At 34.1% G+C, this 12,441-nt stretch overlaps 1 protein-coding gene across 4 annotated transcripts in view; it reads left to right on the forward strand.

Annotated features, from left to right (window-relative positions):
* Window positions 1-12,441, forward strand: part of LOC145694931 (uncharacterized) — a 105,355-nt gene that overhangs the window by 64,907 nt on the left and 28,007 nt on the right. For all 4 annotated transcript variants that reach the window (XM_081771707.1, XM_081771706.1, XM_081771708.1 and 1 more), the window contains one exon: window positions 2,560-2,743. In XM_081771707.1, coding sequence (XP_081627833.1) covers window positions 2,560-2,743 — 184 coding nt within the window. The remainder of the gene's footprint in view (window positions 1-2,559; window positions 2,744-12,441) is intronic.

Consider the following 12,441-nt stretch of genomic DNA (forward strand, 5'->3'; position numbering starts at 1 on the left):
AGACGGTGATGATGAGAAATTAATGAAATGGTGGAATGAAGAAAGTGAGAGGAAACGGGAGAACCCCGAGAAAACCCACGAACACGGTGTTCGTCCACCACAAAGTCCACACGGCGCGTGCTGGGATCGATCCCAAGCACCGGGGGTGAACGCTCTACCACTGAGCCACCACACCCCTAGTATTAACTAGAGTAAGTAATATTTCTATGAAAGCTAAAGTCATTTCCCGCAAGATATTTTAATCAATTTTTAGTTGAAACCTTATTTCAGTGAATTACTATCTGCTGCTGCCCTAGACACAAGGACAAACTCTGTTTGCACATTTATTTTGAAGGAGTAGAGGCATCCCAGTTTCACAAAGTAATGGATGGACTTAAAAGTTATAAGAACTGACACGGTGTGTATATAATCCCCATTAGAAAAAAGAAAAAAAGAAAAATGCGTTGTTCCCTCTCTCTCTTCGTTGAAGACATGTAGACTGATTGCATAATTAGAGTTTAACGCTCCTTTCTAAACGATATGATATAGGATATGGGATCTTATACGTACTTAAGTAATATCCGAACTACTACTAGAGTTTTTTTTTTAAAAAAAGAACTTTTGGGTATTTGTATTTTTGCTACAAAGGAACACTGTGTGCTGAATAAGACAGTAACATAAATATTTTTAGGCTTATTCATTAAACATATCACATGTAAAAATTAACGTTTAAACTTTCATTGTTGATGTTGAACAAGACTCCACTCCGGAAACTCAGTTGAACCGACATCTTTCTTCTTTAAAAACGTTTTGCAGTCCCACAGATCATTTGATTAGTGAAAGGAGATAAAACGAAAATATTTTTTATTAATAAATAATAATAATAATAATAATAATAATAATAATAATGATAATATCATAACCGGAAAATAATTGGGTGAGAGAAAAAAGTGGTGGGTGTCTTGGTGATTCATAGACATGATTTTAGGAAATATTGAGAAAACAGGTAATGAAATAGAATTTGTAGATGGCAGAACTGTAATGCTTAGAGACTTAAAGAAAGAAAAATGTCTTGTAATGACACACCACCCACTTTATACGCGAAGAAAGAATTGGGAATAAATTAAGAAAAGGAGTTCATACGTAATTACAGTGGGGGATTTTAATGCTTTGGGAGGACTGGTAAGTAGTATAGTGGGAAGAAATGAGAGAAGAGATGAATTGATAAGTTCTGTAGATAGAACTTACTAGTAATAGAACACAATTGGTTCAATCAGCATAAGAGAAGTTATACAGTGCATTCCATTTCATAAGATCATGGATTTTGGCCGTAAAAAGTGGCTAATCGTAGGATCAGAATTTTATGTATGAAGAGAAGGAACCGTCTACACTATGCTACTCGTAAACTCACATCATACCCATAATTGCCACCCTCACATCCACATCTCGCTTCATTTACACTGTATCCCTTACTCCACTCCATACTGCTTTTAGGCCATATGCACAACGAAGTCTTGGTATTTTGCAGTAATCAGAAACAGTGCACTCGGATTTCAGGATTAATATAATTGGTGAAATTGAATTGAAGAGAATAAAGTTTATATAGTAAGATCCTTTATTTTATAAATAGCCCGCAATTTCGGCAGATAACCTTCATCCTTGTCAGTGGTGCTCAAGGAACTTCTGCTACAATCACACCACTTTTTTGTATTATAAACTTGAACCTGAATTTATATTACAAAAAATAATGTGATTGTAGCTGAAGTTCCTTGAACACCATTAATAATGACTGTTCATAATCATTCACTTTCATTAATCATCCGTCTCCTTTAGCCTAAAGGGTGTAATTGTGGGACGTAAAACTATATTTTTTCTCCTTTTGAACATTTCTGAGTTAACATTCCGATGCATATTTATCAACTTTACGTAGAAGGAAGTAAAAAATTTTGTCGGTAAGAAAAAGATGTAAACATGTATTAAAAGATAAATAAATAAAAACGGATCACTTTATTACCAAACTCTTCCATGCGTCCCTATAAATTCCATATATACATTTTAGTGTTTGTCATTTTGAATGACTTTTAAAAAGGAATATGTTCCATTGTGTTTGAATAGCACATTGGTCTGATAACAATGACCGATTCATTGAACTGGTTATGGTACTTTTTTTTTTTTTTTAAATATATAGACAAGTATGTCGTCATCGGATTACATCCGATAGTATTTAAAAATGTTTCGTTTGGAATCATTTTCTGACCAGATAGTGTAATTTTATCAGTATTATTTTGTTCCAAATTTTTGTTATTTTGTCTGGTAAAGCATAGAGGATTTCTTTTTTCTTTTTCTTTTTCTTTTCTTTTTCTTTTTAATCGATGCATCTTAGTAGGTGTGTGTTTATAGCAGTACTTGGCTATTTCAAAATAAAATACAAGAGTTTGTTGTAAGTGTTCCTATGTATAACTTCCTCCTTTTGTGCGCTATTTAACACAGAAAAAAGTAATGCCTGCAGAAAAGATGGTTAAATTACTATATGAGAATTCAATTCGCAACATTTGAAACAAACATTTTATGTTTTAACAGGGACTGAATTGTTGGAATTGCCAGGCCATAGTTTGCGGCATCAGTTCACTGAAGAAGCGGCACCTGTTATTTCGTTACTTCCAAAGCTTCCACTAGAAATTTTCGCTGAGAAAAACAGAAGCTCAGCAGATACTGAGAAAAAAGAAGAGGAACTCCAGATTATAGAGGAGAAGGTTGAAAAGATGTAAGTATACTTGGTTTAATATTTGTTAGCAAGTACATAGAATTATAAAAGAGAAACACTTGTTCAGTTGTCTTCTGCTTTAGTTTACTGAGAAAGAATTAAATTATATTATCTCCAAGTAAATATTGATTTTAAACACTTGTGTAGGCCTATATATTGGCTTACTAGTGAGGCGATTTAAAATTTAGAATATGTTTAAAAAAAACATATAGTCAATTAATTGAAATATTTCAGAAAATATACAATAGTATCAGGAATTTTAGCAATCAGTTCTGATTTCTGATTTCTGAAAATACTTAGCACTTTCAAGCTTTCGGCTGTAACCTAGAGCCTTGTTCCGGAGGATAAAATTGGGAGAGGACGCAACAGGATAGAGCAGTGCGACAAACGCTGTGTCGACTGCTGCTGGTTGATGTGGACTATGACAGTCCACAAGATGTTTTTCGCATTGTTCTACCCCGGTGAGTCCGTTCCTTTTTATTTCCTTGATGTCTTTGTTACTTTTTTCCTATTTTTATCCATCGTGTACAAAGTTCTAGGAGGGAGCCGAAAACCCGAAAGTGCCAGGTATTTTCAGGATTTAAGGAATCAAAATTTCAGATAAGTTCAATAATGAACTACTAAAGATAGAATATAACCACAGTTCATAAAGCATATACATTCCATTCAAAGGTCTAAAAGACATGCGAAATTATGTGCAAGAGATTCCTGCGCATTTTTTTTTTTTTTTAATTTAAATGGCATTGTGTTTCTTTATAAAGAATCATAGGTGATAATACTGGCAATTATAAATTACAATTAATTTGCGAAATCATTTTTTAAATGCGAACAACATTGCATTAATAGTGCAATACTTTTGCTGTTAACATATTGTCCTACACACACATATATACACACTCACACAAAAAATAGCAACATTTTTGCATTTAACGTGCTACATTTTATAGTAACATGTTGATACTATTTAATAATGCTGTTAACAACAAATTTGTTTTCTCAACGCTGTGAAGAAAAATCAAAAGATCTTCTTAACAAAATGAAATGTTGAAAAAAATGAGAAAAAGTGTCAAAATGACTCTAATTTGTATCAAAATGTAAATAACAGTGTAAAATGAAATGAAATTTTTCAGTTTTACGTCCCACGGTTATGCCGATTAGGCTAAAGGAGACGATGATGATGAGAGATGAGTGAAATGGTGGAATGAAGAAAGTGGGAGAAAACGGGAGAACCCCGAGAAAACTCACGCACACGGTGTTTGTCCACCACAAAGTTCACTTGGCGGGAGCAGGGTTTGAACCCGGGACCCCAAGCACCAGAGGTGAACGCTCTACCACTGAGCCACCGCGGCCCCAAATAACAGTGTAGGTAGTAAGTTTCTGAAATTACCCCAGAAATGTTAATACAGTAATACTTCTTCTCCTAACAATACTTTTCTTCTTTTTTTTCGGTGCTCATCATGTGAATCTTGTACTGTTCGTTATTAACTTTAAGGATTGAAATTACTTGAAATCCATGAAATTACTTTTACCTTTCAGTAAACGATAAATAAATAATACGAGAAAAAATATAGGACTTGCATATACCACTCCTAGTCCCATAGTTTCTCAGTGTTTTCGTCTTGTCTTTCAGAAAATTGAGTATGGTCATTCGTAGAAATATCTCATGAAAAAGTAATCTGCTGTAAGCCAGAAGCTCGATTTATGTTCTTGGATATATTCCGTTTATCTAATGGTTTGGATTTAATGAAGTATATTTGTGAACATAAGTTCTATTTACTGCATCTTTTAAATGAGGTATTTACTTTGCTTGTTCTTTAGGATTGTAATTATGTACTTTAGAAATCATAACTAAAGTTATTTTAGGCATTAATTGTATTTTCAGTTTGATCGCATCGAATGTGGTCCTACTCGTGTGAAAAGTTGCAGGGTGATTAATTCTTCCGCACACCTCTTGTGAGCTCCATTTTTAGACTTCTAGATTGTGCTATGCATTAGTATCGGAAATCTTGTAGGACGGCTGTGTCCGTTTGTCTGTCAACAGGTATCGAGAACCAGTTTTGTGAGATCTAACAACTGCAACTGTGTGGCTAACAGATGTCGAGAAATAGTTTTGTGGGATTGATTTAGCATTCCAAAGATATATTTCATCTCGTCTGCTAACCCTTTATTTAAACCGGAAGTGGTCGAAATTAACCATTTCCGTTTCAACGTTAATCGCCATAAGAACGAAAACGATAATATAGTGACAAACTGTTTTTGAAATCAATTCAACGTTTTAAGAAAAGATGCTATCTTCACCAGCATCTCTTCTAAAACCGAAGTGGTATAACTTTTTTACTACTTCCGGTTTCAATATTGATCTCCATAGAGCAAAGCTGTAAAAGATAGCGAAAAGCTTTTTTTCTTAAAATCGATTTAGCGTTCTACCAATAGGTTGCAGTACTCCGTTAACCTTGTAGTCAAACTGGAGGTGGTAGAAATTAACCATTGCCGGTTTCAGTGTTAATCGTCAAAGAACAAAAAGGGATAGCGAGAAGTAATCTTTTGGAATCGATTCAGCGTCCTAAGAATTAAGTTTTATTTTCTCCATTAAATCTCTATTCAAACCGGAAGTATTGTTACACCACTTTGACTTGATCCCTAGTCTTCCATTGCAAGCGCTGCTATCGGCTGAAGGAACTCCACTCACTTTCTCTCGCTTAGCAACAGCTGAACCCTTATTGGCTCAACACGAGGGTGTGTGAGGGTGTGAGCTTTAGTTCGCATTTTTGCCACGGCTCAAGACATTTTGGCAGCACAATAGTAGGAATTAATAATTCCCTGTTTTGAAGGTGATCGCCATAGAACAAATACGTTAATATGTAGCGACAAGCTGTGTCTTGGAATCGATTTAACGTCTGAAGATAAGATACCATCTTCACCTGCATCTCTCTACTAAAGCCGGAAGTAATAAATTTATATCTCCATATATATATCTATCGGAATTTATATCTCCGATTTCGATATATATCTCCATAGAGCAAAAAATTGCAAGAGATAGCGACAGACTGAATTTTGGAAATTACTCAACATCCAACATCCCAAATGTAGATGCCGTCTTATGCATTAACCCTTTATTAAATTCGGAGATGGTAGAAATTAACCATTTCTGCTTTGAACATTATGTGTATAGAACTATAGATAGCGACAAGCGATTGTTTGAAATCGATTCAGTGACTCTAAATAAAAAGATACCATCTTCATCCACATCCATCTTTACTAAAACCGGAAATGGTAAAAAAATTCACTATTACTTCCGGATTCAGCAAAAGCAGTAACAGATAACGAAAAACATCTTTCTGTAATCGATTGAGCGTCCGAATAATATATAATATTTCCTATTTTGTTCCTCTAATGGAATCGGAAGATGTTGAAATCTACTACCACTTCCGGTTTGAATATTAATCTTCATATAGCCAAAACCGTGAGAGATAGCAAGAAATGGCTTTTTCGTATTATCAGTGTTCTAAGTCATGTTTTATTGTATAAGTGAAAGTTATAGAACTCTTACGACCGGCTTCAGTATTAAATTCTCATAGTTCGGAAGTCGGCCGTAGTTTTACTACGTGTTCCAAAACTAAAATTCTTCAAGTGAAGACGCTATTAATTCGTGTACAATTCCATTCCTGTATTCTGCGTTCTTACAAATGTAGAACAAATTAAACATTATTTATTGTAGTGTAAGCGCTACCGTTGCATAAGCCATTAGTTTTATTCTGAAGATTAAGCATGTAGTACATAAAGTTGCGAACAAATATACAAACATCCCCTACATATTTTCTCTTTTCGGATCGAATTAACCAGTTGCAATATATAGTTTTCTGTATCATATAATGAGCAAGTTCGTTCTCCGTATAAGAAAATTTACTTCAAGTGATCAATTCATCTCAAATTATTGAAGAAAAAAATGTTGGAAGTGTAGTTTTCTGGTGATTGTATGGAAATGAACTTTGCTAGTGATTGTATGTAATTTCTCAATAGAAATTAAGCGCGCTTACATCTTAAACTAAAATACATATTGCACCTCTGAATGATTAATTCCGATGTAGCCGTGAAGTTTCACGCATTCATTACAAAAATTGAAGGAATATGTTTGGTGGAAAATAATTTCAAATTTTCTTGGATAAATGAAGAAAAATTAGGATTAACTGCCAAATGTATACGGCACAACATTTCATTCTTTAATGCTATTAGGACTTGCTGCTGCTCTTACTGTTAATGGTAAAGGTAAAAAACGACTGATTTCAGTGACTTGACGAAACACCAAATAAACTAACAGTATTCAAAAACTACTTCCATATTAGATATATTTCTTATTAAGAAGAATATATTATATTCATTAAGTTTAACAAGTCCTCATGCTAGTGCTTCAACCTTCGACTAGTATAAACTGGAAAATAATTTCATAGAAGCTGAATTTTTTTAGTTTATAAATATGATTATGATTCAAAACTCTTTATTCAATACTGGAAATAGTGTTCATTCTATCCGAAATCGCTTGAAATATGGGACTCAAGTGTATAGTGGCGTAAGAAACGTAGAATTAACCTGAAATTCTTTTGGTCCTAGAAAACCTGATATAGACTTGAAATTTAACAGACTTCCTACATTTTTAAAGTTGCTTGTACCGATACTCTTAAAAGTTAAATTTTCTGATGTCTCAATCTTGCATTTACTGTATCTGGAGCAGAGTAGGCTCGTATATTGTTTGTTAAGATCCAACTTCCGTTCCCATCTTTGTAGGGTTCTTCTATTTGATAACAACACCTTGTAATTTACTGAGTTAATCAAGCTAATATTTTGTGGTAATAGCTGTCAGAATCAGTCATGATAACACTAGCTATCCCAAAAAAACACTGAACATTACTTCCCAGATCACTGCTTTCTTTGTGGATGGTAAAGATGTGTGCTTCTGTTGTTTATTTATTTCCTTTTCTGTGTCATATTGGTAGACTTGGCTTTCGTTTGTAATGATTAACCACGCAAATAAATAGGCCTTATGTACGCCAGGCACAGCGTGAACATTTCCCGAGAACTTTTTTCACGTATCTGCTTTCTTTACAAGAGTAAAGTACAAGAGGTGACCGGAAAATTCGTATCCTTAACATGTAATATAAAAATTTGCACAACCATAGGATGACATTTCACAGTGTGTGCTAATTTGTGCTTTTACAGGTTCTTTTGAATTAATGTTACAGCCAGAAAAACTAGATGGCGACAGCATGTTGGACAAAATCGAATAGCGAGGTGTGATCAGGTACCTCGATTTTTTTTATGGAAATTCAGCACAAACGATAGATGAGGAGATGCGAACTGTGTGATGAGGAGTACCCGTCTTAGGATACAGTGAAACGCTGGAAGATAAAATTCAAATATGCTTGCAAATCCGTAGACTATGCAGATTGTATTAACAGACTGATCCACAGATATGAGAATGTAAGGCAATACGAACTAAATATGTAGAGAAGAACGCGTCAATGGGCCAAATTACATGTCACCAGTTCATGTGTCTCATGTTGAGGATAAGAACTTTGTGGCTTCCCCTCGTATGAACAACCTCGGAACTCACCGAGTGGACACTTCTGTCTTATGCATTTATTGTGGACCTTTGATTGATGTTGATTTACATGATCTCGCTGATAGTGATACTGCCGTCTGCGAACACTAGAGTCTCACACTTGTGGAATGAGGTTTGGTTCCTCATCGAGCAACAGCCGACTCTTCGCTGTTTGTCTTTTACTCTTGTTTCTCTGCGTTCAAAACGTCTCCCTCACTTTCTTGTAGTCTGGCTTATTTTCTTTATATACCTCTACTCTCCTAGCGTGTGACTATCTGTTTAGTGTTTTTTCTTTTTAAGTATAGGAAACAAATCATGCATGAAACTCTTATGTCCCGGAGAAACAATATTTGATTGAAACAGTAAAATAGATTAATATTTTTGGTAATGTCTATCAGAACAGAAATTTGATATACCGAAGAAGGGTACAATACATCAATCCCTATAATCCAAACTTACAAACTAATGTATGTGCTCTCAAAGACGACAACCTTTTAACAGCTTCTAATTTCAGGTTATCAAAGAAGTATTGAGCCTTTGGAGATCAAAATTGAAAGTGCATTTATTGTGCTTTGAAAATAACGTTATGAAATCACATATGCACCATTTTGTTTGATGACCTTCTGCCATTTTTCCGGCAACACCATAATCCATCGCTATAAAAGTTTTATGGTTTCGGTCAAACAATTGTAAGGCGTGGTTTTCACAGGCCACGTTTGAAACTAACTTAAAATCATTCAGAAAGTTCTACAGATACCGCAACAAATGATTGTTTCACGTTACCAGGTCCAGGCTATACGGTGGATACATTTAAACCTCCCAGCCAAGTTCTCTGAATTTGTGATAGGTCGTTAAAAACGTATGTGGTCTAGTGATGTCAGTATGGTATACGACACACTTTCTGCTGTTCAGTTCCGGCCGTTTCTTTTGAATTGCTATGTGCGCTCGCACTAATTATCGACAGTCCGAGCCTATGATTCTGCCCGTCGCCAGCAGCTCGTGATACACGATGCTCTTTCAATCCCACTAAACGTGCAACATAATCTTCCTAGGAGTCAGTGTGAGCTTTGCCTTAAACTGTGGAGCTTCTCGTTTCGTCCACGATCTTTTTTGTACTTTGTTGTTGTAGATTGTCAACTATTCTTCATATGTGATCAACTATTTCAGAAATGACTCGAATTCGTTATGTTTCAGTGGAGATTCACTGATACAAATTCGATCGAGTAAATGTTTCTGAGTTAGATCATGTGGCATCCAAACGTCGAACTTCTGTTTCTGTGGTTTAACACTGTTTGGTGATGGATATCTAGGTCATTGATGATGTTATGACCATTTACTTGACCATGTCATGGCCGGTCTTACTCGAATTTTGTCAGAATATAATCAACTTTTTCTGTGATTGTCTCTGCTGCAAGGAGCATCTTAAACTTTAAATTTCCAGAACAAAAGCCATTGAACCATCTTTTGGCTGTTGCTTTCGATAACGTATCTTGCCCATAAACAGCACACATGTTTTTCACGGGCCAGCGCAACATTTATAGAAATAAAATTGCAAAATTAAGCGCAATACGGAGCAATACTTTAAGTCTGGTTATAAGAATTCCACTAGTTTCAACTATCTGCTGTCGAATGACGCTAGGCCTGACTTGCTGCGGATTATATACTCTGAGATTTGGGACACAAACGCCAACTCTTGCGCAAAAAGTTCACTCGTTTTTAGACTACCTGATGCACTGAAGAGAAACAACAACACTAATTTGAAATAAAGAGAACATCTCACCAGACTTTGATATCGACGTATAAAGGAAACTCCTCTCTTTAACTCCAACTGTAGTTCATCTATATAGTTTTGTTCTTAGAACCGGACACATTCCATACCCTGGAAGATATCGAAAATTCTGATGCTTCTGAAACCTAATAAGGATCATACGTAATCACAATCTTGTCACTGCATTTAACTAATATCTACAGTTCCTTTCCAACTTAATATTTTGAACTACTCTCATTCACGGACTATTTCCCAGGGTGGCAAATTTCTAGGGCCAGCAACAGAAGTTTTTTAATATTTCTCGAAATTTCAGAAATTTATTATGCACTCGTGTACAGATGTGGTACAGAATTTTTACATTTCTTTTACATTGTCAAATATTTTTTACTACTTATACTTGATTATTGACTTTATTGTCCCAAATTTTCTGCGTCAGTATTTATTAATATTGAGTAATGGCCCGGGGAGGCGAAAATGTTAAATATGGCCCTAATTACGGTGTGTTTCAAGATATCACTATATATGATATCACACCAAACGCACACTCTGATCACCAGATCTTTCAGTTTTAGTATCCGTATAGCCTTCACTCGTTAATTTATCCATCTCTTGCACAGCAAATCATATCCATGGATTTTCGTAAGACGAAAAGAACAAAATTAAAAATATATAAAATAATTGAACAGGAATATATTTTTTTAAAAATATTACAGTAAATTGACAAAGTAGTAAAAGCTCTTCGAATTAATTATCCGCTTTAGTCCCTAGTTAATTATCTAGGTAGTAAATTGTGCCCATCACTTTTGTTATATTTAAATTATATATCGTATAGCATCCATCAACAAGTAATTACAAGACACATGTAGTTAAGGCATTACTGTACTGACTTGCTCTTAACCATGTTATATTTGTAATACTTCTTTAAGACAGAGAAAACATTCAGTAGATAGTGATATCTAGAAATGAACGTAATTGTTCTTTCCTCTTTTACTCATACTAGGTAACCATACAATAAATTTAAGAAATTCTAAGGATCTAGCACTTGTTGAATTTCAATCATGACCCAGAGCAGTCTTTCTACAATGGACTATCATCATCATCGTCGTCGTCTTAGGTATTCTACCATTATTGACAAGTTACTTGCTGCAACTGAGAAGGTTTTATCAATGGATCATAAAATGCAGAATAGGATTACCAAATTAATTAATTAAATATATATAGTGTAAATTAATACTAAACATAGCACACGCACACTTGGTGCATAGAATAAAACTAGACACAAGGTTTGTTTCAACACAACTAGATACAAGTTTGAATGTAAAACATAGAAATTAAGGAAATTAATGGTAATCATAATTTCGAGTATAAAATTAAGAAGAAGGTTATAATTTATATATTATATCAATAGTCTTGTTTCTTATACGACAACCTTAAAATATATTTGTGAGATATTTCTTTATGGAAAACACTTTCGATAAAAAAGATTTTAAAAAAATAATTTGAAAGAATAAAAAATAATAAGTTCTTCTAAGTCCAGAAACCAAAGAAGTTATTTGCGTGATGATTCTAACGACACGCCTCTTCCAGCATTCGGACTTCAAGCGTAGCATATAAAACTCTATTAATTATGACTTCCGTTTAACCTGGAAAGGAAGAAAAAATTCGTGTACTCTGTTCAGCTACAGATTTTATTTGTACCACTAATTCCAAGTCCATTTGTACCACATGAAGTCCTTCAATTACAAAGAAAATGCATTTCGTAGAACTAAATACATTAAGTAATGGAAATTTTCCTGTAATGCCAATTGATGATATACAAATCCAAAAATTTCTTGTAAAACCTTCAATCACCTTCAAGTAATTACCTATTTGAAAAAATGAAAAGCATTATTTTAGCTTAATTCATAATATAGATTTTAAATGTAAATATCAAAAGGTGGTAATGTATTATCTATTTTTATGCGATTAATATTTGAATTTACTATGATATATTTTCATTAAACTTTTCGTTAGTAAGGAGAACTAGAAACCAGAGAATATTAAAAGAGATTGTAATAAAAATAATAATTTGGAAAGTATTAAGGAAAATTTATTAATGGGTGAGATGTGAAACATCAGTTTTGGATTGGAAATACCAGAATTGCTGCAAGTACTCAATTTATATTGCCATGTTGTAAAATATTTATATATTGAACCGACACCATATGAAGTCCTCCAACTATAAAGAAAACGCATTTCTTAGAACTAAGTTTTTTTTTTAACAGTTTTTGCTGCCATTCTAAATTGATTTTGATGAACTTCATGAATTCTTCTTTTAACATTGGAACTTTTTAA

This window comes from Thermobia domestica, chromosome 9, assembly GCF_964235325.1.
Source record: "Thermobia domestica chromosome 9, izTheDome1.hap1.1, whole genome shotgun sequence".
NCBI lineage: Eukaryota > Metazoa > Arthropoda > Insecta > Zygentoma > Lepismatidae > Thermobia > Thermobia domestica.